Source organism: Elephas maximus, chromosome 8 (assembly GCF_024166365.1).
Source record: "Elephas maximus indicus isolate mEleMax1 chromosome 8, mEleMax1 primary haplotype, whole genome shotgun sequence".
In the NCBI taxonomy this organism is placed as follows: Eukaryota; Metazoa; Chordata; class Mammalia; order Proboscidea; family Elephantidae; genus Elephas; species Elephas maximus.
The window spans coordinates 21,804,038-21,831,000 of NC_064826.1; the positions used below are offsets into that span (position 1 = coordinate 21,804,038).

Sequence of the window (26,963 nt, forward strand, 5' to 3'; positions counted from 1 at the left end):
CTTTACTCTTTCCAGAAAGAACACCCTCCCTTCCAGAAGGCCCTGCAAGACCGAAAGGAGACGCCCAGGAGAAGCAGGGCTGCAGGTGTGTGGCTGCTCTGTCCTCACAGCTGTGGTGAGGAAAGATGAGAGGGGAACAGCAAAAAGGAAGAGGGAGGCAATGATCAGTGAGGAAAGGGAAAGAAGAGAAGAGCGTAGGAGGGGGAGGTGGGAGCGGACCCCTGACTGTAATTCTGGGTTTCAACACCATGGGCAGAAGGAAGAGAACATATTTCTCCCCTGAGAATGACATAATATAATGAGTAGACACAGCTTAAGGCAGGAGGTGGGCCTCTGGATTCTAGTCTTAGCTTTGCCACTGTGACTTCAAGGTAGCTACTTCCCTACTCGGAGTTTGGTTTCCTCATCTCTAGACTGAGGGTGGGCTTAGATCCCTGATGCAGCCCTTCGCTCTGTTCCCTAAGGTGGCCTGCTCCATTCCACCTGCTCCCAGATGCACTTCTGCTGGGACCACGGCCCGAGCTGCTCCTTGCGGCCCCTCTGGTCTGACTTTAGGGCCTCTGTTTGTGCAGTTTGCCTTGTCTGAGCTCTGGGCTGGGCCAAGCGGGGCTGCCCCTTCTGCCTTGGGTTCCAAGGTTGATTCCTTCCCCATCAAAGTCCCACTGAGTAACAATAGCCCAATCAGTCAACCGATAGCTCCTGAATCACAGCCTGAACGCTTTCAGGAGTTGCAGAAAACAGAAGAGATTCCATTAGAATGCAGACAGGCAAATGCTAGTCTGACCTTTAAAAGAGGGGAAAAAAAGGAGTAAAGAAAGGGAAAGATGGGGAATCCCATGAACCACAGACAGGGGAGCATGAAATCCGACCTGGATAAAACTCCAGGGCCAGTCCTTGAAACGTGGCTTGTGAGCCCTCAGAAGATGAAAGCAGTTATCGCTAAGAGACGATACATGTTCACCAAAAATAAGTCATATTAACCTCATTTTCTTTTTAGGACCGGCCGCTAGTCTGTAAGATGAGGAAGCTATCACCAATCATGATTTCCAAGGGGCTGTGACGATTTTAGGCAGGCCAGTGACAGGGCACAGAATGGCTCTGAGCACACGCTGAGTTACTCCCTTTTCAATGATGTCTCAGCTCCTCGGATTATGTGAAGGAGAATGTCTCTGTTTTCTGCTAATCTGTCCTTCTTGTTGTGTGCCACTGAGTTGATTTAGGCTCTTAGTGACCCCATGTGACAGAGTAGAAACACCCCAGAGGGTTTCCTAGGCTGTAATCTTTATGGGAACAGATTGCCAGGTCTTTTCTCGTGTAGAGCCGTTGGGTGAGTATGAACCGACAACCTTTTGGTTAGCAGCTGAGTGCTTAACCATTGTGCCAGCAGGGCTCCTAAATCTGTCCTTAGCATCTCTTTAACAAGAAAGGGGGGATCCCAGGCTCAGAGCCTTGCAGGCTAATAGGCATTAGCCAGAATTCAGTAACACCGTTCTGTATCCTCTGTATTTATTTTTATGGTTTCCTTTCATTTATGGTAAGTTATACATTTCCATTTAAGTACGTTCCCTTTAGAAAAATTAATTTCAGCAAGAACAGAGTGATTTAAAGACAAATCTTTAGGAAATAATCTCATAGGGTATATGTAGACTTGGCGATGGTGTAAGAATGCCTGAAGCATGGGAGGCCACGGCTGTCAATTAAATGCAGCTGGGCAGAGGCAGGCACAGGACTGCTGGTGGCACTCAGGCTGCCCGAAGCTGTGGGCATTCACTGTGGAAAGGCCCACTAGTGCCCATTCAACAGCCACTCCCCCCCACCTCCCTGTAAGGAGTACCCCATCGTTATTCTTTTGGATATCTGTATGTGACTCAGGCAAATGCTGAAAGCCCTAAGTTACTTTTCTTTTGTGCCATGGGCCCCTTCGGCAGTCTCGTAAAGCCTATGGACTCCTTCACAGAATAATGTATTTAAATACCTAAAATCAAATACACAGGATTGCAAAGGAAACTGGTTATACTGAATACCGTTATTACATTATTTTTTCAAACCCACCCAAATTGGGTTATAGTAAAAACACGTGCTTCTTTATCAATGCACTAAGTAACAAGATCTAGTAGTGGGTCTAAGGACTCTTGGTGGCACAGTGGTTAAAGTGCTCAGCTGCTAACCAAAAGGTTGGCGGTTTGAACCCACCAGTTGCTCCTCAGGAGAAAGATGTGGCAGTCTGCTTCCTTAAACATTTACAGCCTTGGAAACCCTAAGGGCCATTCTACTAGGTCGTATCGGGTTGCTATGAACTGGAATCAACTCGCTGGCAACTGGATTTTTGGTTATAGTAACAGATCTAAAAACTACTGTAATCTCAAAGTAGTGATAAGAGTAAACAATACGTTGAAATTCATTCCTGCAATTACTGTAATGTGAAATGAAAATATTTGAGTCTACTGGTGATAAAGTCATAAACCCCAGTGCTGTCGAGTCGATTCCTAGGTATGCTAATTTTACTACGATTTGTTGCTTATATTCACATTCAAAGGAAAATGCTAAATTCTGGTTAGAGATTAAGCAAAGTAAGGATGCAATTGTTTTTTCCCCATCCAAATTCACAAACCCTATGAGTCCCTGGTCTCAGCCAATCATTGGGGTGAGGGAGGAACGTTCTCTTTCTTGGTCCCATAAATTGGTTTAGAAGTGGGGATGCCATCCAAGTCTGGACAACAAGATGGAAAGGGAAGTCAGCCAGGAGGCTTGTGGGAAAGGCTTTTTTGCTTTTAAAAAGAGATGTGTAAAAAACAGAAACAGTGCTCTTCTGCCTTTGAGACTGGTGTATGAGCAGGCAAAGCCTGGAGCTAAGGCAACCACTCTGCAACCAAGAAAGGCACAGTGGTCATGCCGAGAGAATAGCAGACAGAAAGATGGAAAGATTCAAGTGCCTGATTCTGACCTGGGGCCGCAACTCATTAAACCAGACTATCCTGGAGGTGTTCCACCTTTCAACTGATTTCTTGGGTGAGATGATAAATCTCATTATTTATGCTGCTTAGATTTTCTGTTACTTGCAACATAAAACATACCTATAGCTTAAACGTGACTGTGAGCCTTTACCACAGTTACCCATGTTTTTTTGGCCCTCCACAACAAAACCAACTGGATCCCTCAATATTTCAGAGTCACAGAGTAGGAGTGGCCGCCCATCTTTGACCCTTTTTCAGCCTCTTTGGCTCCTCAATGTTGAGCAGAAGAGCTGCCTAATGAGAACTGACCAGATGGAGGCCAGAGACTCCTGATGACAGCAGTGCTCCTGGCAAAGGGTGCCGCCCAGAGAGTCTGAGTATGGCTTAGGCTCCATTCTTGGTGCAAGGACTGGGATGGGGACGAGAAAGAGGCAATGACTCCGGGCCCCTGGAAAGTCATTCTAGAAAGGAGGACAGCCAGCCCAGCACAGGTGTGAGCCCAGAGAGAATCAGAAAGCCCAGGTTTCCAGGTTCTTAGCTAATTCCAATCCAACCTCACGGCGGATACCACCTCAGCTCTTTACGAGTGATCACTTTTTCCCCGTCAGCCCACATCTGCCTTTAGTTTCCATTCTATCAATGTGCAAATTCCTCATTTCATAGTCACAAATCTGATAGAAAGCTTGGAGAGGACATCGGACAAACCCTATAATCTCTGCTAATCCTGTATCGGGAGCTAAACCCAGGACACAAGTGGATTTGCAAAATAAGGATTTTAGAAATGCCAATGGCATTAGCAGGCCACAGAGACAAATGCACTGAGACCATCGATGTAAAAAACAGATATGTTCTTTCTACTCCATATGAACTGTCTGGAAAAAGAGAGGGCTGAGAAGTAAAAGGCTATTAGGCTAGTATACCTCCAAGCGTGACAGCAAAGCCCTCTTCCTGAAAGTTCTCTAAGATTTGTGTGTTGGGAGTAGAACCAAATGGAGGGATAAAAGGTTGGGGAGGGGAGGAAAAAAGGAAGATAGAGTCCCTGTCTTTATTCTAAATCCCTCTTATTACCTTCTTTGGGGCAAAAACAATGAATGATTTCAGTAAGGTGACAGCAAAGCAGGGAAAGTTTTTTAAAAATAAGCTTGTTGTGCATACGAGGGACCTGTGGAGAAAATCCCGTGGCAACCAGCTTTCCAATCACTGGTTTCAGTTTCTGCCCACCTGACCTCCTCCAGGGACAAAGGTCTCTGTGAAGCAAGCAGGGCTGCGCTGTCCACTGAGCCTGCCTGTCCCTTTGTAGACAGGGCCTGAGCTACTTTTTCTGTGCCACTTGTCAGGGCTGCGAGCTCCCCGGTTGCGCTTAGTGTAGAAGTGAATGACACACAAACACCAGGGCCACTGACCCAAGTGTGGTGACTGGGCACTGGATATTGGGGTGGGTCCGGGAAGAACTCTCTTTTCTTCAGCCAAAATGGAAATATTTCCTTGGTTTTTGCTTTCCCCCAAGTATCTACACGTGAAGGCCTGAGTCTGGAGGTGGGTCCCTGACTGGAGAAATGGAGGACAGGCCAGTGCAGGAGACACTCCTCTGCCACCCTTCTGGCCTCAGGCACAGCCTCTCACAGACAGGCTCCGTAAACCTTCCCCTCTATACCAACCCTCTTAAAAAATCAAAACCAAACCTGTTGCCATCGAGTCTCATAGTGACCCTATAGGACAGAGTAGAACTGCCCCATAGAGTATCCAAGGAGCACCTGGTGGATTCGAACTGCCGACTTTTTGGTTAGCAGCTATAGCACTTAACCACTACGCCACCAGGGTTCCCTAAACCCTCTTAGAGGCCTCTAAAATAAAACGGAAAAACAAAACAATAAAAGGATTTCTCTGGTTAAAATGTTGTCCTATTTAATGGACACTTTTTAGACAATTTTGCAATGTATAAACTGTTGCTGTCAGCTGCCATCAGGTTGGTCCCCGACTCACGGTAACCCCATGCACAATGGGACAAAATGCTGCCCAGTCTTGTGCCATCCTATGATTGGTTGAGGATCAGGCTGTTGTGATCCAGAGTGTTCACTGGCTGATTTTCAGAGATTGTGAGGCCTTTCTTCCTAGTCAGCCTTAGTCTAGAAGCGCCACTGAAGCTTGTTTAGCATCACAGCAACATGCAAGCCTCCACTGATAGAATGGGTGATGGCTATCCATGAAGCACAAGTGGCCAGGAATTGAACCAGGGTCTCCCGCACCGATGGCCAGAATTCTACCACTAAACTGCAGTGTATAGTACAGGTAGATTATTTACAATGATAACATATGGCCAACCATATATTTTGGTCATATTTTTCGTCCAAAGATTGGACACCAGGCCCTTGATCAAAATATTCAAAATAATTAGGGCAAATGAGATACAAAAGTGGTTTTAATCTAGAAAAGGTGAAGCCGGCCTGAGAAACCCAGCGGCACTGGAATGTGAGAGGGGCAGGGAATTGGTACCACCTGAGGTCGGCTACCCGATTAGACAAAATTCAGCCCACCTCTGACCTGGCTGTGGTGAGTCACACCTACAAGCAGCTTCTCTCACAAAGAGATGTGGCCTCAGATTGACATGTTCAGGGGACAAAGACTAGGACCAAACCCCACTTCGCCTGCCTGTGCTACCGTCCTCTAGGGTCACATGTGGGGCCTTAGAAAATTCTTCAACACCCACTTAATTCTTTTCCTTCCTAGAAAACAGTACTCTTAATCAGAATGGTCTTTTCACCTAGGCAAGTAAGTCAAAGTTATGTGCTTAGAAAACTCATTAATAACAAATAACAATTTAAAGACAGACTCAAAGAAATAGACAGGAGCTGGCAGAGAGCCATCTCCTTAAGAGGTATTGAAAATGGGGTGGGGTTGTTAATGGTGGTACTGAAGGCCTCCTACAAGAGCGAGAGCTCCTGTGGGTCTTCAATTTGATAAGGAATTTTACCCTGCAGCTGCCAGGTGTGCAGGGGCAGAGAGCCTTATATCTGTCTCTTCTCAGCATCAGGAGCAAAAGACTGCCTAAATGGGAGGAAATTGAAAAGGACCAGGCCAACAATGTGAGAGGGAGAGCGGGGAGAGAGAGATAGAGCGGGACAGAGACAGGGAGAGGGAGAGAGAGAGAGAGAAAGGGAGGGAGGGAGGGAGAGAGAGAGAAAGGGAGGGAGGGAGAGGGAGAGAAAGGGAGGGAGGGAGAGGGAGAGAAAGGGAGGGAGGGAGAGGGAGAGAAAGGGAGGGAGGGAGAGGGAGAGAAAGGGAGGGAGGGAGAGGGAGAGAGAAGGAGGGAGGGAGAGGGAGAGAGAAAGAGGGAGGGAGAGGGAGAGAGAGAGAGAGAGAGACGGTTGCAGCCAGCAGGACCAGCGAGAGCAGAGTGTTGAACACAGGCCATATCTTTCTTAGGCCTTGGAGATTTTCACTGGTGAGAACAATTAGAATGTCCCCAACTTGTTGGTTGGTCTGCTCAAATTCTCTTCACTTACTGTTTCTTGCATGCACGCACACGCGTGCGCACACATACGCACATACACACACACACGGTCTTGAATGGATCCTACTGACTGGCATTTGAGCAGGTTGGCAGAAGCCAGGGCAGTAAGGGCTGAGCTTAAGCTGCTCCTTGTGTTTGGGACACCAAGATGGTCTCCTCTTGGGGAGGGATCCCCAGTGGCTCAGTGACAGCTCCTCCAAGTTGCAGGGCCAGAGAGGCCACTTGGGGGCCAGGGAGAGAGCCCTGGCCCAGCCCAGTGGCTCAATCACACAAAGAATCCTTTCAGAGTTATTGGCTGGCAGGACTCCTCACAAATGTTTTTTTCAGGGCTTGTGCCCTGCATACAAATCAAGCAGCCTCCCTGGCTGCTACACAAACTGGCCCCAGTCACCAAGAAAATGATACAGAGCAAGGCTCCTCTGGCCAGGCCGCCAGCCATGTCCAGGCAACACGACAGGAAAGCCCCAGCTGGTAGCCCACAGCCTGGGGCTTCAGCACTCCTCCTCAGAAGCAGAACCATTTTAGTCTTGTGTCCTTCAGAGAAACACTTTGACACCGATACAACAGGTTCTGGAGAGCACACTGCTTAGCATTCCTGGCTGGCAGGGAGGCAAAAACCAAAGGATGGGGATTCATGGCCAACGGTGGTATTCCAGGTAGTCATATTACCCTTGGTTAAAAACAAACAAATCAGATCAAATCGACTCACCAATTCTGGCCAAATTCACCACTGTGTGTAAGAGAAAACTGTGTGAGAAAGAAAGAACATGAATATGAACAGGCCAACCAACCAACCAATTAGGGATGTTCTAATTCTTCCCTCTAAACCTGATATAGAAGCTGAGGGTACCAGCTCCTTTATTTCATGCTCACCCACCCCAAATTCCTCTAGATGTAAAGTGATTCCCACTGAAGTATTTACGGATAGAGTTGCATCTAAAGCCACGGACCCAGAGCAGGCTGGAGGCTGGGTTGGTCTAACTTCTCAAGAGGCTTATGCCATTTTGAAGCATTCAGGAACCTGGGTGTCAGCCACCCACCTCTCCCATCAGTCACTGGTGACTCATGGAGAAGCCAGTGGTGTGAGCCTTGGGCTAGTCTTCTCCTGGCATTTCCAGTGCTGTGTTCCCTCTACTGCTGAAGGTTATGAGCAGGGCTGGATTTCCCAGTGAGTAAGGTATGCACGGGCTGATTTGTGTGTACTTACTAATCTATAGTGAACGATTTCATGTTCAAAGATGTGGTGAAACCCATGTGAAATCATTCACTACAGATTGGTAAGTAAGCACAAATCAGCCCTGTGTACCCTGCTTACTGGTTAATCTGTCCCTTGTAATGAGTTTGTCCTTTTGCACAAGGATGGTGTTGGGTAAGGATGGTTCCACCAACAATTGAGAGAAAAAATTCAAGCCCACGTTTCCATCCTGGGTCCTCTAATTCTCCCCCTGAAACTTACTAAAACTAGATAAGACAAATGAACACTCTGAGGAGTCCAAATAACTAGGCCAGTACTGAATGATGAACTAAGGTCATACCAACTGGAGCTGGGGAAACCCTACCCATAGCTAAAGGCTGGCAGCATCCAACTGGAAACAATGAACAAACTGTGAGGCAGCCTGAGGGCCACAAATGCTGATCCACAAAGAAACTGAACAGATAGAGAAGGCTGGAGAGAAGTGAGAAGGCAGTGCCAACATGGCACCACTCTATAAACCAAGGGGAGCAGAATGGCTTGGAGGTCATGGAAGAGAGATGCAAGAAGAAACTGCAGACAGGGTCACAACGGGTTGGAAGCCAAAATGAACCAATTAAAAACATGCAAGAAGTTCCAAGTTGCGTCTACTTCTTAAATTTTGTCAGATATTCTCTTTAGGGTAGGTAGAAAAGGTATGCCCCCATCTTGTTCAGACTTTCTAAACTGTTTTTCTCTGGACCACTGAGTTGCTCAGTAAGGGTCCTTAGACCATTTCCAGACTTAGGGGCCCTACGCCATATGACTTTTTAAAAAGTTCTGTGCCGTCCCCGTCGCTGAGAGAAATGGAGCCCGGCATGGAGAAACATCTTTCGTCAAGATCAAAGGGAAGGAAAGTCAAGGACAAGCTGGAGAAGGACTCAGGTGGTCTGGGCTCCCAACCAAGACTTACCACACAACTGTTTGCTTCCTCTCACCGAGTGTTTTAAATTAACAGTTTGGTAATGGAATTGTTTGTTCTTTAGACATGCAAAATTTAAGGGCTGACAGCTAACAGAGATGAAGCCCCTGGACAGAGGGGGACAGAAGCCCAGAGCTCCTCTCACTGCCCAGCCCGCCCACTGGCCCGCCCACTGTGCTATAGCTCAGACACTCAGTGGGATATTTATAGCTGCCTTTAAATTTTTACCCAGCTCTCTTTTTTTTCTCCATAAAGGGAGGTAATGGGGCGCCCTTTACTGCTGCTAGTGGCGATTGTCCTAACATTCTTTAATTAGCAAAAAGCGTTGGCACAGTCACTTTCAAAGCATTTGATCTTACTGTCCTGGTATTCCCTATTTCAGGCTCAACAGCCCCCACGCCCTTTGGAGAAAATGCACTTCAGCAAATTTGAAAATGACAGACATACGTGCACATGAGCCAGAGATGTACGCTGCTGGGCCCCTACTCACTCTTCTGCTTACTCCTCACATATTCACAGCTGCTAAGAACCTGAGTCCCTACAATACCTGCACAAAACTCACCTTCGTACATCTGTCTGCAAGTGGCTGGAAAGTCTAAAAATTGAGGACAGGAGAAAAGTTAGGATTACTAAAACTTTTCCTAGTATTAAAAAAAAGGAATAAGAAGCAGCTGTAATTTTTCACCTACCTTTTCAAAGACCTGTAGAGCAGGGCTAGGGCTACCGATACACACTAGAGATCTGTACTCTTAAGCACCTGGGCCATTTAAGAACCACCTGCTTTTCTCTGAAATAATTCATACAACAGATACTAGACTACCACGACCTAGGCATTAGAAACCAAACAAGAAAGACCTCTGCTGTCATGGGAGTGTGCAGGCAGTACACGAGTAAACAGATAAATGAAACAAGAAAATTTCAGAGAATGGTGATTGCTATAGAGAAAATAAAGCTAGGAGATGTGATCGTGATTGGTGAGGCTATTTTAGACTGGGTAGTCATTTTTTTTTTTTTTTAGTCATAGAACCCTGATCCCCCCCCGCCAAAAAAGAAAAGGGTAGTCATGGAACCAAAAAAAAAAAAAAAAAAACTGGTGGCACAGTGTTTAAGTGCTCAGCTGCTAACCAAAAGGCTGGCGGCTTGAACCCACCAGCCATTCTGTGGGAGAAAGATGTGGTGGTCTCCTTCCATAGAGATTTACAGCCTTGGAAACCCTATAGGGCAGTTCTACTCTGTCCTATATGGTCAATGGCAATGGTTTTTTTTTTTTTTTTTTTTTGGTTTAGTCATTGAATGCCTTTCTGAGGTGACCTGCTGAAGAAGGAGCCAGCCACTTGAAGATGCGGGGGAAGAACATTACAGGCAGAGGAGAGAACAAAGGCCCTTATGGGAAGAACCAGCTTAGATATTCCAGGAGAAGAAACAAGACCAGTGCACCTGATGGGTAAGAAATGAAGAGGAAGACTAGAAATATGAGCTCAAAGATGTAGGCGGGGTGTGATGATTTAGGGCCCACAGGCCATGTGGTAGTTTGGTTGTTATTTGAATCATGAAGTGATGACATCGGAGCATTTTAAACAAATAACGTAATCTGAGAGAAATGCCCCAAAGATCAATCTTGTTCCTGTGGAGAATAGATTGTAGGGAGCAAGACTAAAAACCTACGCCCTGAATAGGGTAATTTCCATCAATGTTCTGTGGTTATATAAGATGTTAACACAAGGGAAAGCTGGGTAAAGGGTATACAGGAATTCCACTATTTTTGCAACTCTTCTGTAAACCTAAGATCATCTCAAAATTAAAATCAAAAATTAACTGTTAAAAACACACAACAATGACAGATACCTTATTACCCTGAATGAAGAATTACAGGTTCTAATTTAGGTCCAGTACTGATGGGAGATGAGTCCAGAAAACAAACAAAAAGCAGATTCTCTCAATAACTAACTCTGGACAAAACACTTTCTTTCTAGTTTCCGTATCAGAAGATAATAGCTAAAACTACTTGCTAGGATTGACTGTGATTTCCCCTCCTTGCTTCTAGCCCAACAATAATGTCACAAAATAAGTACAGTTATTAACCCTGCTTTATCCATGAAGAATCCGAGACTTAAAGAAGAAGATAAATTACATACACAGTACGTAAGAGGCTGAACTAGGACTTGAACCTAGGCTTGTGTGACTCCAGAGATGCTTTCGTAAGCACTATGCTATACTGTCCAATAGCATACACTAATGAGAGAAGATTTAAGAGGCTCTTAGAGAACACATTTTGTAGAACTCAGGTTGGAGAAAAATGTTTGGGTTTTTTTTAACCAAAACATGAATGAATGTATACACACATAGTGAGAGAATGTATGTGTGGATGCATAAAAAAAGTTAATTACAGGCACAGACCCCTGAATAAAGATCAGATTTACATTTGAGGTGCTTGAAAACCCTATCCGCAACTCTCAGTTTCGCATCTGTACTCCTGCCTGTGATCTTGAAGTGATCCTTAATCTCCAATGAACAAGAAGCTGAACATTTCTGTTACTTGGTTATGGATGAGCCAAATTTTGTAGCAACGCCAAGAGGTACTTTTAGTATGACTGGCAAATGTTTAACGCTTCAGTATCTTTGGGATAAAATCTAGATGTCCTGCAAAGAAAGAATAAGAACACTATTTAGAAATGGAGTCAAGAAAAAGAAAATAAGAGGCAGATTTCCCATTTGTCCTGTTGGCTTGCTCCTCTCGGCGCATGCTCTGGTTCTTTTTGAACTGACTGTTGTTCCTCTCCCTTCCCACTGGAAAGACCCAACAGCAGAACAGCTCACACTCTACCCTCACAAGCACAGGCATGTGCCACGGTCACCTAATGGTTGTCAGATGTCCTTTCCTTTCCTCTTAGATGGCACATTACAGGCATCAGTGGCTTAGGGTTTGTACTCTGGACGGATTCCAGATTGAAATTTGTCACTGTAGTGGGATGAATGGTGGTCCCCCAAAAGATATGTCCACCTTCTAATCCTTGGAACCTGTGTGTCTTTGCAGATGTGATTAAGAACGTTGAGATGAGCAGATCGTCCTGGGGCACCCGGGTCGGGCCTAAATTCAATGACAAGTGTCATTGTAACAGACACACAGAAAGAGAGTTGGACAGAACAGAAGGAGGCAACTGGCCAGAGAGGCAGAGATTGGAGTGATGTGGTCACAAGTCAAGGAATGCTGATAGTCACCTGGACTTCCCCCTGGAGCTCCTGGAGGGAGCATGGCTCTGCTACATTTTGGGTTTTTAGCCCCAGAACTTCGAGGGACTAAGCTTCTGTTGTTTTAAGCCACCAGCTATGTGGTAATTTGTTACAGCAGACTGAGGACACGAATACAGTCATTCACTAGTTCTGTGACCCTGGGAGAGCTTCTTAAATCCATCTGCGAAATGGAGGACCTAGTGGAACTCACTTCACAGAGCTGTTGTGCAGATTAAATACATGTAATTTGCTTAACGCTGTGCCAAGCACCTATCGACACCCCAATATGTGTTGCTATTAACGTCATTATTATTGCCCTTATATGCAGGTAACTTGAGAAGGATAAGCCCACAGGCCTGTGATGGGCCAGCGCTGCTGCAGGGGTGAACCTTTCAAGGCTCCTGACCAGGCCTCTCCAGCCTCCTGTATGAGGAGATTGTGGCTAGACTGGGCACCAAACTATTCCAAAAGAGGAGGCAATGGGACAGTTGGGAGGTTTCTTTTTTCACTCAGGCCTGGCAGCTCACAATGAAACTGCAAGGCCTGGGAAACTAGCCTCAGAGGAGTGGGAAAGGCCCTTTCACTCTATAGCTCTTTGCTACTCTTCTTAAGCATCTCATCCTTTCTTTTTTTTTTTTTTCCTTTCTTAGCCAAGGTTTTTAGAAACTGCTCTGGATAGGACCTGCAGGGAGAGTGCCTTTTTGTCCAATCCCTTCTGACTTCCTTAAAGAGTAGAATCCTGGTGGGTAAAGCACAGCAGATTCTGAGGGCACCAGGAAGATGGGTGACTCTAGAACAGCTGTGTTGCCTGGACCCATGGGGCTGAGGAAGAAAATCCATTCTCTTTGTGACTACAGGGAGTAATGGCGCAGCGACATCCTCACTGTGGGATCCCAGGCAGGAAAAACAATCCTCCTTTTGTAATGGTGATTTTAGCCATGGAACAGAAATTTCATGACCAGCTGACACTGGAGGGGTATTTGTACATTTGGATGAAAGTGAGTGAGAGATGGAAATGCCACACGTACACACACACAATGTGTTCACTGCCTTAGTAGGAGAAAGTGACTATTTCATCATTACTAACTTCCCCATCAACTGGTATCTCTCCTTCTCTCTGAGAAGGATATTTCCATACAATTTTTCTTTTTCTTTCTTCCCATTTCTATAATCCGTTTTTCTTCTTTGCTCCTGTTCTGCTCTTACCTCAAAGAGCAGCATAAGAATATAAAAACGGGCAAGGTGCTTGAGTGGGCTTTGGCAACCCAAGAGTGTTGAGATGGGATCTAGAGCTCCAGGGAACACGTGATCCTCCTGCTACGGAGGGACCCACCTGAAGGGGCCCTCAAGCCTACTGGAGGCAAAAAAGTACACTGCCCAAGACTGCTTACTCCGGGCAAGCCCTGTGAGGCACCACAGACATCTAGTGGCTGCTCAGGATAATGTTTCATGGATGGATACCAGAATGAGGAGTGGTCTAGCTTGGGCTTTACCAGGAGCCCCATTATCCTGGCTGGTTCAGGCAATCCTGAATCCTTAGTCAGCCCCTGGATGACTATTTTTTCCACTCCCTATTAGGGGTCCAAAGACACTTAGAATGACAGGCTGGCTCTATTGAAGACCCATCTTTATCAAAGTATGATTACAGTACCTGCATACAAGACCACAAAAGACAGGCATTTGGAAACATCTTCAAGCCTCAGGTTTAAATGCTAGTTGTACATACACTGTCATCTTGACCTAGGGCTGAGCTCAGAAGAGACAGGCTCCAATATTAGTTATGTGGCTTTAGGTAAGTCACTCTGACTCTCTGGGCTTCATTAATGACATCTGCAAAATGAGAGGTTAAGTCCAGATGATCTCCACGGTCCCTTTTAGCTTTAACGTTCTGTGATGTATGAGTCTTTTCAGTAGCTAGAAAAACAGCCGGATCTGATCTGCTCTGGCACTAGGGAGCTCTGAGATTAAACTGAAGGAAGCATTCTCTCCTCAACTTCATGGCTTACTTCCAAGGCATGGCTGTAACTCCAAAGAATCAACCTTCTTCACAGCGCCACATATCTGAGAACTGGGAATTATGGACTACGAGAGCTGGAAAGAACTTTCTAGTTCCTCTTCTGAATTTTACAGATGAAGAAACTGATGTTTACAGCTGTTCTAAGATGTGTCACACGTCTACTCAGTGGCAGAAAGGGGACCAGAACTCAGGTTTCCCCACCTTAGTGCAGGGCTCATTCTGTAATACCAAGCTGCCAACACCAGTCTTGCCCAATCTCTGCTGACTTTTTCTACTCTCTCTGGCTTTATCACAGCACTCTCTCTGGGCATAGGAAGTGAAGACACTCTCAACTCAGCGTTTCTTCCTTCTCTTCCTCTTTTTTTGTTTCTCACTGGCACCACTCCAAAGCAAGGAAGTAATCAGAACCAGGGGGCTGAGAAGAGCTCTGGACCACGTCCAGGTGGTACTTAGGTTACAGAGCCACTTTTAGTTCACAAGGCCTGTGCACTGCCATGGCCCCAGTCTCCTCTTTAACCCAGTTTGTAGCTTCATGGGTGCTCTCCTAGCTCAGATGGCCCATGGAGGGCAGAGTAGCCCCACCTAGAGCCCTGGGGACTGTGCAGGGCTTGGGTATCTTCAGCTTCATCAGTGTTAGCCACAAATATTCTCTGAGACACCACATCATTTTAAGCACTGCTTTGACCCAAGTCAGTCCACCTTTCTACCCACCTTCACAGTTCGGGGGCAGAACCTTTCATTTGCTGGGTCTGGAGCTGAACAGATGGCGCCTGAGTTTGCCTACACCAGCAGGAAACCAGCCCAGGCAGAGTCCCTCTTTGGCTCAAGGAAGCGCAGGCCAGCCCTACTCCAGTGTGCCAGCCAGACCCTGGCTGTGTCTTCTCTGGCACCAGACCACTCTACCAGCTCAGTGGCAGGTGTGGTAAGGAGGGGAACCACTCGCCAGCAAGCTTCTGAATCCTCTTCCACAAATCCCTGTCAGGCTAGGTCCACATTTCCTGGGTCTACCAGAGGGTAATAGCCTGCTTGAAATTGAGGACCTATGGATGCTTTCTTTAGTTAAGAAAGCAAAAAGAGCTGCTCCAGAGCCCAGGCAGAACTAGAGCCTAGTATCAGGGTTTGACTTACCTCCATCTTTCTCACTCTTGTTCTTGATTAGTTATGATAACAGAAACAGGTTAAATCAATCTATTTTCTCAGTCCCACCTCTCCCATCCTTGATTTTATTTCCCTTAAGCCCTTCACTGAACTTTCATGCAGTCTTTCCCCCACCTTGCCTCCATTTACTCTATGCAGAGTAGAGCATTAGGTGTTTTTGTTAAAGTGATGCAAAGCTGGGCTCCGGGTCTGAAGACATGGATTGAAAGGCTGGATTTGTCGTGTTCTGAGAATATGACCTTTAGCAAGCCAAGCTTCAGCGCCTTCATCTGTAAAATGGAGACCATACTGATAATTACTTCTTCTACATGAAGATTAAATAAGTACAGATACTTAAATTCCTAGTATGTGGACAGCCACAGAATGGATAAACATCCCAATACATGACTGGTGAAGAAGTGGATGAATGAAACAGGAGTTCTCATTCCACTAGGAGAAACTCAGGGGAATCAATTCCATGCTCAAGTTTCTAGACATCTGAGCACTGCTAGCGTTCAAAGCCAGGTTCTACCACCTACTATGTGACTTTAGACAACGTATTTAATCTATTTATAAATTGGATAAGTGGTATACACAGACTAACAGTTCAATAAATATTTGGCTGCAAATGCATAATAAAAAAGGTCTTGGTAAAAATGGAGACTCCAACTTGCCTACAATGGAATTGTTTCCAGGACTTCAAGAATTTCATGGCATATTTAGCAAGGTTTAGGTTACTTGACAATGGGTGGAAGAATCCAGCGAGCTGAGAAATACAGGACCTCCTTGTTCTTAAGCAATATCCCATGTGTGGGTGATGGCGGTTTAACAAACAACCTTGCCAGAGACTGAAGGGCGGGGGTGGAGTGGAGGGGGATGGAAGCAGCCTTTGAGCAAGGAAAGTCTCCTAAACTGGTGCCCTATTCCAGGGACTGACTTCCCAGGGCTTGGCTACAGACCACCCCACCCCCGCTCAGTAGGGACAGGAGCAGACTTTCTGGGGGGTGGCAAAAGGCTGACCTTGTCCGCTTCTACCTCACTGCCCTGTCAAATGCCCCAGGGTCCCCTCTAGCCAGAAATAGGGACAGGAACTCCCTTCTCAGCAAATTGCTACTCCAGATAGCTATATACTTGTTCTCAAAGAGTCTCACAAAGAGAGAGGAAGCAGGTGAAGCTTCGGGGCAGCAGGCTTAAGACCCCTCCAGATTCTCTGGGCAAGGGGAAAGGAGCGACACGAGGCTGCGAAGAGAGCAAGAGAGCAAGACTGCGGCTCCAGCACCATGAAAGAGCAAGAGGCTGGGCCGAGGACTCCAGGAGGGACTTCACCTCCATCCTTCCTACTGGCCGCTGTGCGGTCCCAGGCTGTCATTCCCCCGGCTGCTCACATTTGGTCTTTCTTTCTACTAATTCCCTCCCCTGTAACCCTCATTAAGAAAACTAGTATTTAAAGCCTAGTTAACGCCGAAAAGGGGTGGGGAAATCTGTAGGGAAGGGGGAGGGAAGACAGGAGGCCAAGAAGACAGGTAGCTGTGTCGTCGCGTCCTGGGCTGCGCCCCTACCCCGAGTCCCCACCATGCCGCTCCGAACTCTGCGTGGGCTAGCCATGCCGCGCGGCCAGGAGCGCCGTCATCAGGCGGCAGGGTGCGGTGACGCGGTCCGGCAGGCGGCCGGCCAACTGCAGCCGCCCGGCCGCGGTCCTCCGCGCCTAGAGGCCCCGGCCTGAGCCCACCGCTCGCGGAGCCGGAGCGGGGCGGAGGGCGGGGGCCCCGGGCCTGCACCAGCCCGCGCCGCTCCAGCCTATCAGCGGCCGCCCAGCGGCTCCCTCCGACCGGACCAAAATAGCTGCGAACGCCTGCGACTTGCGCGTCCCTCACTCTCTGCGCGCCCGGCCCGCTGCGCGCCTCGAGGGGGCGGAGGGCCGGCGGGGGGTGGGGCGGCCGCGGAGGCCGGCAGCGCGGAGGCGCGGGATCGGCGGGCGCGCTGGCCGCCCCGCGTTAACCCCTCGAGGGCAGGCGGCGGCGGGAGCGGCGTTCATACATAAGAGCACTGCATCACGCTAATCTTCTCCCAGAACAGTATGCGTCAGCAGTACATTCACGTTCTGACTGAAGGACAAAAGGATGAGAGAGCAGTCTGCGCGGCTGCCGCCTGCACCACCGCGAGCCCGGCGCGAGGAGGAGACGGTGGGCGCCGCGCACAGGGGGTCCGCTGCTGCCCCCGCCGCTAGCCGCCGGGGACCATGTTCCCGGGCTCCGAAGCGCTCCCCGCCGCCGCGACCCCCGCTGCTCACGCCGCCGCAGCCTGCGCGCAGCCCTGTCTCTGAAGGCGCCGCGCTCGGACGCCGCGAGCTCGCTCTTTCGGTACAGAGGCCAGGCGGGCGGCGCGCCGGGGCCCGGCCGCGGCGGGGGGCGGCGGGTGGCTGCGCGCCCTCGGGGGCCGCCGCCGGCCCCGCGCCTGCCTCCGGACTCCCTGAAGGGCCTGCGGTATCGGCGCGCCCCGACACGCGCTTCCCAGCGCGGACCCGGTGAGGTGCATCCTCCCGCCGGTGCCCCTCGGGGCCGCACTGACTGCTGCTCCCCGCGCCCGGAACCAGGACTGGAAACTCCGCCAGTTTCCCTTTTTAACCCTTGCGCGCAGGAAAAGGCGAGGAAGGGGGGGTGTGTCTGGGGAAGGCGCGGAGCCGGACACCTCCTCTTAACCCTCGCGGCCCCGCGCGCCGACGACTGCAATCCGCGGTGCCAGCCCGAGCGGCCGACAAAGGAGAGCGCAGCGCAGCGGTGGCCGGGCGGCTCGGGCCCTCGCTCCCTCCGGCAGCGCGGAGCCGCGGGCTGGGGGCGCCGGAGGCACACTTTGGCGATGAAGCGGCTCTCCCCTAGGCTGGCGCGAGCCGGTGCCAGGGTCCAAGGACAAAGCAGGGAAGCGCTGGTGGCGCCGCTCCCCGGGCGGAGGGGGGGGCATGCACCTGCATAGCCCACCGGGCCTCGGCTCTCCCGGGTGCGCCTCAACTCCGCGGCTTCGCCCGATCTGGCTCCGGATTGACTAGAAGCCATTTTGTCTCCCCCACCCCTCCCTTCTCCTTTCCCCTCCCCTCCCCTCTGCCCTCCCAGCCCCCACCACTTCCCCCCTTTTGTTAATTAAAACTAAGAAGTGAGAATGGGAACGATGTGCCCAGCTCCCGTGGAGAAAGCTTAAAGACACCACGCCAATTCCTTCCTTCCAAGGTAGGTGACAGCGAATTGGGTGGGGAGGGTTGCAATCTGGGAGCAAAGTCCGAGCTTTTGGAGGGCTGGCTGCAGGGTGGGGGCTGGCCGGTGAGGAGCCGCTCTTCAGTTTGGCGTGGTGTTTGTTGGCCGATCTGCTCCGTCTCTAATCGCCCCCTCCCCACCTCTTTCTCCAGATGGAAAGAGGAGCTCCTAGCTCACTTAAGCCGGGGTAGGGCTGGTTCTCCTTTCCGAGCCAAAATCCCAGGCGCTGGTGAATTATGAACGTGCCACACCATGAAGCTCTTGTGGCAGGTAACTGTGCACCACACCTGGAATGCCGTCCTGCTCCCCGTCGTCTACCTCACGGCGCAAGTGTGGATTCTGTGTGCAGCCATTACTGCTGCCGCCTCGGCCGGGCCCCAGAACTGCCCCTCCGTCTGCTCTTGCAGTAACCAGTTCAGCAAGGTGGTGTGCACCCGCCGGGGCCTCTCTGAGGTCCCTCAGGGCATTCCCTCCAACACCCGGTACCTCAACCTCATGGAAAACAATATTCAGATGATCCAGGCTGACACCTTTCGACACCTCCACCATCTGGAGGTCCTGCAGCTGGGTAGGAACTCCATCCGGCAGATTGAGGTGGGGGCCTTCAACGGCCTGGCCAGCCTCAACACCCTGGAGCTGTTTGACAACTGGCTGACAGTCATCCCCAGCGGGGCCTTTGAGTACCTGTCCAAGCTGCGAGAACTCTGGCTTCGCAACAACCCCATCGAGAGCATCCCCTCTTACGCCTTCAACCGGGTGCCCTCCCTCATGCGCCTGGACTTGGGGGAGCTAAAGAAACTGGAATATATCTCTGAGGGAGCTTTTGAGGGACTGTTCAACCTCAAGTACCTGAACTTGGGCATGTGCAACATTAAAGATATGCCCAATCTCACCCCCCTGGTGGGGCTGGAGGAGCTGGAGATGTCAGGGAACCACTTCCCTGAAATCAGGCCTGGCTCCTTCCATGGCCTAAGCTCCCTCAAGAAGCTCTGGGTCATGAACTCACAGGTCAGCTTGATTGAGCGGAATGCTTTTGATGGGCTGGCCTCGCTTGTGGAACTCAACTTGGCCCACAATAACCTGTCTTCTTTGCCCCATGACCTCTTCACCCCATTGAGGTACCTGGTGGAGTTGCACCTACACCATAATCCTTGGAACTGTGATTGTGACATTCTTTGGCTAGCCTGGTGGCTTCGGGAGTACATACCCACCAACTCCACCTGCTGTGGCCGCTGTCATGCTCCCATGCACATGCGAGGCCGCTACCTGGTGGAGGTAGACCAGGCCTCCTTCCAGTGCTCTGCCCCCTTCATTATGGATGCCCCTCGGGACCTCAATATCTCTGAGGGTCGGATGGCAGAACTTAAGTGTCGGACTCCCCCTATGTCCTCTGTGAAGTGGTTGCTGCCCAATGGGACAGTGCTCAGCCATGCCTCCCGCCACCCACGGATCTCTGTCCTCAACGATGGCACCTTGAACTTTTCCCATGTGCTGCTCTCAGACACTGGGGTATACACATGCATGGTGACCAACGTGGCAGGCAACTCCAATGCCTCGGCTTACCTCAATGTGAGCACGGCCGAGCTCAACACCTCCAACTATAGCTTCTTTACCACAGTCACAGTGGAGACCACTGAGATCTCACCTGAGGACACTACACGCAAGTATAAGCCTGTTCCTACCACGTCCACTGGTTACCAGCCGGCATATACCACCTCTACCACGGTGCTCATTCAGACCACCCGTGTACCCAAGCAGGTGGTGGTACCCACGGCAGACACCAATGACAAGATGCAGACCAGCCTGGATGAGGTCATGAAGACCACCAAGATCATCATTGGCTGCTTTGTGGCAGTGACTCTGCTAGCTGCCGCCATGTTGATTGTCTTCTATAAACTTCGTAAGCGGCACCAGCAGCGGAGTACAGTCACAGCCGCCCGGACAGTTGAGATTATCCAGGTGGATGAAGATATCCCGGCGGCAGCATCCGCGGCAGCAACAGCGGCTCCATCCGGTGTATCAGGTGAGGGGGCAGTGGTGCTGCCCACAATTCATGACCATATTAACTACAACACCTACAAACCAGCACATGGGGCCCACTGGACAGAAAACAGCCTGGGGAACTCTCTGCACCCCACAGTCACCACTATCTCTGAACCTTATATAATTCAGACCCACACCAAGGACAAGGTACAGGAAACTCAAATATGACCCCCCCTTCCCCCCAAAACTTACAAAATGCAACAGAATGCGCACACACACACACACACACACAAAAAAAAGACAGCAACTTTTGTACAGAGTGGGGAGAGACTTTTTCTTGTATATGCTTATATATTAAATCTATGGGCTGGTAAAAGAAACAGATTATATTAAAATTTAAGAACAAAAAATTAAAACAAAACTATTTTCTAACTTGTAAGTTCTATTTAAAGGGGGAGGGAGAAGGGGATCTTGGGAACATTGCGGGATAGAAACCACAGGTCAACTTGCTATGCTGCCAGGAGGGATTTCTGGTATAAGGTTGAAACTGCTAAGACAAAATCAACTCAAACAACAACATATGTCCCTGAAGAGGGAGAGTGTAGGCTGCTGAGGAGGTAGGAGGGATAGACAGAATCTGTCATTTTTTAGAAGATGCTTCATAGGATATAGGAAATACCCGTTTCTACAGACATCTTCCTTAAGCTGAGAGCCGTCTTTGCAGGTTTATCTTCTTTAAAAAAAAAAAAAAAAAATATATATATATATATATATACAAAAAAAGCACCAAGAATTTGTATTGTGCCAAAATGTTGAGAGGCAATAATTCTTTTTTTCTTCAGAGACCATGGGGAAGTCAGACCTGTCAGCTTACTTTAGACAGGAAAACCACTACAGTTCCAATGAATCCTTAAAGGGGTTGAGTCTGTAGGTCTACGTGCCCAGGTCTCCGGCTTGCGCACTGGGCACTGGGACATGCGTGTGCCTTGCCTGACGGCGCTTCAGGAAGGAGAAGGGAGGGAAGGAGCTGGCTTAGCTCCGTCAGATGCTTTCACACTGCACCAGATCCTGCAGCTTGGCTTAACCCCCTCTGTGCAAGTCACGTGTGTAGTCAGGGTTTCCCAAGAGGCAGTGGCCCCTGAGGGGGGTGCGGCAGCAGGGAGAGGGTGGGAAGGGAGGGTAGGAGCCAAGGACGTATTCACAGGAGGCCATCAGTTAGCACGGGGCCATGTCCACCTGTTGTTCTGGGTATCTGACAAATGATTCTAGACAATGATTGCATTTTACGATTTTTTAAACAGGTCTTATTTGTTTTAGGGTGGCGAGGGAAGAGAGGCTGGGTGTGGGGAGCTTGGGGGAGTGGAAGCTTTTCTCATACCTGCGATTTGGTGACTATTCTAAATGCTGATTCATTAGGGATTATTCCTGCTGATGTCAACTGGTTGTGGGGACAGGGAGGGGGCACACCACAAGTACAGACAAAAAAAGAGAGACGGAAAGGGCACAGGCTCGTTCAAAGTAATGAAGCCTTTCCCAACTAGGATGGTCCACAAAAAAGACGTGAAATCCACAGTTCAAAGTGTCACACGTGCTCACAAGCGAGTCCTGCGTTGGTGTCCTGTTGAAGGGGCACAGTAAGGGGAAGGCTTCCCTCTCCCAGGCCTGCCTCGGTAGGAGGGGGCACAGACGGGGCGGACGGGGCTGGGGAAGGCAGAGCTCTCTGTTGTTCTGGTCCATTTAATGATGTAACTTCTTTCATTTATTTTAGCTTTAAAACGAAATAAAGCATTCAGTTTTGAAAGGGGGTGGGATGGGTGGGGGGGAATGCCAACAAAAGAACACTGATTGTAATGTGAGAAAAGTGTATTTTTGTATTTTAATAAATATTGTTCGATTTGTAATTCAGTGTCCCCAAAGGGTTAAATTGAATAAGACCCTGAATCTATAGGTTCTCATGAACAATCAAGTCATTTCTATTTAAAGGGGTGCAGGGGGGCAGGGAGAAAGAGAGAGGAAGGGGAGGGGAGAGAGAAGGTGTGAGAGAAAAAATGTTAATTTTTTTTTTAAGTAAGGGAAAATGCTAAAGCTGTCAACACCCTTTCCTTAGCTTAAATAAAACCACCCCACTCTAGCGTACCTTCCATGAGCTGAGTGTGTTAGTCCCTGCCTTTGCTGAGGGGTGGGGGGTATAACCACATTCCCTCTGCCCTGGAAGAGCAGGGGAAATGGGTCAGCCTCAGCTCCTGGGGACTGGCCAGAAGTTAAATGCCACCTCAGCAGAAGCTGCTGGCCAGGCAGCACCAGCTCTACTGAAGGACCCTGGGGGACCTGGATTTGAGAGGTCTGCAATAACCTTGTTTGGCTGAAATTTCCCATAGGAAGTGTTGCTTTGGTTATCTGAGTGCTAAACAGTGAACCTTGTCTTGGTGGTGGTGGGTGTCTGTCTCCTGACACTGCGTACTGACGTCCAGGGAGGCTGCAGGCACCGAGACCCTGGGTTGCTTCAGTGCTCGTATTTACACTAATGCAGGGACTCAGGACTGAGTGGGTGTGAGCTGGCACTGAAGATGGAGAGAGGCAGGCAGCACTCTGCAGCAGTTAAAGAATGGCTAAGAAAGGGCCAAGTCTTGATCCTCAGGGGGTATATGTATAGTTTCTGGGTAAACCCAGTAAAAATGGGCAGTCTGAGATACGTGGGCACACACTTATAAAATGCTGCTCAGGTTTCCAGGCTCCCAGTCCTAGTCCTCTCTGTGCTCCATTCCTGCCCTCTCCCCAATAAAAAGAAAGAAAACAGCAGCAGAGTAAAAGGTGGGACTTGTCTGGGACCAGCTGAAAAACCTAGAAATTGTCCATTTTCCTACTGCCGCAAGACTAACTCAAGCTCTTTAGAACAACTTTCTGGACCCGCATTCAGAGGCGACTGTGGGAGTCAGGAAGCTGCTGCTTCAGAAATGAGATGGGGAGCCAATTTCCTAATACCCCTCCTTTTTTGATAGCCATCCGGGCGACCAGGGCACTACGTGGCAGCTCTGGAATGATTTGCGTCTGCAGTGAACAAGGTCTGAGGAGAGAGGTAAAAGGCCTAAAACAGAAAGAGGGAGAGTACCAGAACAGGGCTGGTTCCCACCCATTTGTCCTGGGGGCTGCGCTTATTCAGGTCTTGGGATGGAGGCAGAACTGCTCTCCAGAAGGACCCTCAAAGGAGCTGGAAACCTGAGAATATGGCTCCTAGGTATAAGAATCCTCAGAGCCGCAGGGTAATTTCTTTCCCCGTGGGGCCGACCCTCTGACCTGGGGCACTGTTTCAGCTTTTGAAGCAGGTCTGCTTTGCTATAATATTGGGCCTGTCCTCCCCTGTAAAAGCACTTGGGACAGCTTTTCAGGGAGGAGTCCCATGGACACCTAAGTGCAGCCTTTAATGCTGTGGGCGACTCATTACTAGGGCCTGGCCAAGCTGTAGTTTGTTACCTGGGAAGGGAATTTGGGCTGTAGCTCTTCAGGGGGGTAGTTACAGCAACACGTCAAAGAGAAAGACTTTGCTGCTGATTATATGGAGTTAGAGAATTTCCCTTCTAGAGTTTTTTAAAGGCTGTGAAAAATAATTTAGTCTAATCCCTTCGCATTTTATGGTCAAGGAAACTGAGCCCCAGAGAAACGGAAAGACATATCCAAGGTCATACGGCCAGTTAGTAGAAGAGGTGGGAGCCAGATTAGGCCTCTTAACTCCCAAGTCAAACGTATGTTCTCACTCAGGCCCTTACTGGCTCTCCAGAACATATTTCTTTCCTTGCCAATATGCAGTTAAAATAGGACCTTCCTACAGATACCTTTTGTGTTCTATCTGCTTCCTCTTGGGGCTGTTCAATCTCCTTCAGAACCAGCTAGACTGCCCTTCAGGGCCTGACCGGAGCTTGACCACAGGGGCCCTGCATTGGTTAGGGGCCACTTGTGCTCATTGAGGGGTTAGATTCTCAGGCTGCACACAATAGCTTCCTGGTTTTTAGGCCCAATGGCAGACAAACGAAGGGGGAAGGGGAAGGAGATCAGGCAGGGCGTTCCCATAGCAAAAGTGGCCTGGCCTTCCTGCAACCTTGGAAGCTTTGCAGAGAAGAGGATTGACTGTGGTCTTAAAGTACCTACTGGAGCAAGTTCTCCATAGTGGGGTGGTTTCTGCTGATTTGGCTCCACCGTGTACCCCAGCTCTTTCAATGCCATGCTGTGGCTGCCACTCCCATACTCTGCACCAGGCCCTTCAGTGTAATGCTGCATCCTACTGTCATGAAGGCAAAGGCAGACAGGCTAGTTTCTAAGGTCTTGAGACATTAGCTTTTTCTTGGCTGTTTAGCATATATTGGGGCCAATTGCTTGGGATATGCTGTGTGGGACAACACAGCTGAGTCTCTGCAAGACAATTTCTGTTGGTGGTGGAGAAGAGGGCCAGAGGCCATCGCCACTAGTTGAGACCCTGGCTTCCTTCAGTGGTGATGGGTAGAGACTAGGAGAGTGCTAAGCGGACCTCTCGCCCCAGGCTTCTACCTCAGGGGTCCAGAGCCCATAATGAAGGCTAACACTTTACTGCAACAAAGCAGCAGGGGCTTAAAATTAGAGAAAAGAGAGAGAGAGAGAGAACATTTATATCCAAACATATGTCTGATTTTATCTCCTCTGCTGGCACTCAGCACTCCATGCCATTGGCTAACGCTGGCACCTTTCACGCCATTTCTAATCCTGCCTCAGCTAAACTGGAAGGGAGCTTTTGGCTCAAAGTGCCTCTCTCGGTCTCCATCCATTCAGAAAGCACCCTGTCCCCTTGCAGGGGGAAAGAATGATTTGAGCAGTGGATTGAGGTTATTTTCATCTTTGCTTTAAATGAAAATGAAGTAAATTACTTCTTGAAGAAGGGATAAAGCCTTCAGGAAGTAGATCAGTGAAACACAGATATCCGCAGAGCAATGTAGCCTAGTGCTCACAAGTATAGACTCTGGAGCCAGTCTCCTGCATGGAACCCCAGCTCTATCGCTTATTAGCTGTGTTAACTTTGGGCAAATACTTAACCTCTCAGTGCCTCAGTTTCTTCATCTGTAAAATGGAGATAAAATTAGCATCTGCCTCACTACTTCATAGATTGTTGGGAGAATTGAAAGTTTCTATATATATATATATCTTCATGCCTAGAACAATGCCTGGCATACAGTGAGTGCTATATAGGTCATAGCTCTCATTACTTGACTATATACACAAGGGTACACCCCCAGTCACCACTTCTATCGTTGAACCTCATTGTCTGTGTCAAAAAGAACATGCCTATTGAGCTATTCTGGAGAAGGAAGATGGTTTATCCAGAAGTCAGGGGCAGCACCATCTGTAAGTCCAAGCACTGTAATAAAGGGTTGTACTTTCTTTCACAGGAAAACCCTATCTTAATGCTCTGATCCCTAGATCAGCTCTACAATTGGCCCAAGGTACTATCTTTGTCTAGCAATAGACACCTATCCTTGGGGTGAGCCAGAAGAAATTCAGTGTGCTGCTGCAGCTGCTGTGGCACAGGCCAAGGGCTGGGACAAGACATAGCTACCTGGGAAGCCTTGGTCCTTTACCAAGAAGGCAGTCTTTCTTAGAGGCCTCTCCACCTAGCCCTGCATCTACTGCAATTAAGCAACATTATCTGGAAGTCAGTGATGAAATCCTCCCCGACTGTGAAGCCTTATCAGGGGCAGGAATTGGCAGGGGGCGCCTAGAGGGAGATGGTAGCACAGAGAGGATTGCTGGGAGCTTCCAAGCAGTATTAAGACAACCTGGAGAAAAGGGCAGAAAAAAGCACCATAATTTGAGGAAGTGCAAGAAGAATGGAGCTATATGGCTAACGGTCTGCAATGCACTTGAGGAGGGAAGCCAGGGAGATCCCTCTGCTTAGCAGGCAGGAGGCTGGCTGGACCCTGGATGGAGGAGGACTGGTGGCGTGAAATTCATGCCAATGCAAAGGAAGAGAAGGTGGGGAGATCAGCTTTCCAAGAGAAGCCTAAGAAAGAATGCATTTTGATTTCCTAATGAGAGGCTTGAATTAGATTTTAGGATGATCGCAGGTTTTATTCTCTGGTACATGCCAGCTGTGCCATCAGTACCCAGGCCAAACCACCTACCACAACAGTCCTGCTTCCAATCCTAGAGGCTGGCCACTGCTTGGGGATGCAACCCATCCCTCAGGGCTGTAATCTAATTCTGACCCTACCAGGCTCACTCAGGGGTCTGCTCTGAACCTGTGTCTTCATTTCTACAGAGGCATAGTCATGGGGAGAGATGTGAGGAGGGGATACTTGCTGTTTATACATGAAAAGCGTACTACTGCAGAAGGAGGGTGTTATATAAATCAGGTTTTCCCATAAAAATAATGATGGCTGTGAGTTCAGTGCACATGAACTCTGACTGTGAGTCAGAGAGATTAGGCCTAAGTCTGTGGGGGATACCCCTGGGAGAAGCTGTCTTGTCAAAGGAAGTTAGGATTTTAAAGGGTGGTCTTGTCTTCCCTAGCTTAACCCATTAAGAAGATTTCTGAACCTACACTAAGGAAGCATTGAGCTTCAAGGCTACTCTAATGCTAGGTGTGGGGGCTCCGTGAGATCAAAGTAATATTTAGCCTTTCAGGTCCATTCATTCTGTGCACCTAGGAACAATACTAACGCAAGTGGTGATGTTTAGATCAGTTACCACATACCAAAGGAGCAGTCCTTG

General features: G+C 49.0%; 2 protein-coding genes across 2 annotated transcripts in view; one reads left to right on the top strand and one right to left on the bottom strand.

Annotated features, from left to right (window-relative positions):
* The window catches only part of SND1 (staphylococcal nuclease and tudor domain containing 1), a 496,139-nt gene that overhangs the window by 46,352 nt on the left and 422,824 nt on the right, over positions 1-26,963 (bottom strand). The gene's annotated exons all lie outside the window — the stretch shown is intronic.
* Positions 18,138-20,465, top strand: LRRC4 (leucine rich repeat containing 4). The gene is made up of 2 exons (XM_049894746.1): positions 18,138-18,224; positions 18,401-20,465. The coding sequence occupies exon 2, from the start codon at positions 18,501-18,503 to the stop codon at positions 20,457-20,459; it is 1,959 nt and encodes a 652-aa protein (XP_049750703.1). The 5' UTR covers positions 18,138-18,224; positions 18,401-18,500; the 3' UTR covers positions 20,460-20,465.

What these genes read in the sequence shown, in the direction of transcription:
- LRRC4 (XM_049894746.1), top strand. Translation starts at nt 18,501, where the DNA reads ATGAAGCTCTTGTGGCAGGTAACTGTGCACCACACCTGGAATGCCGTC.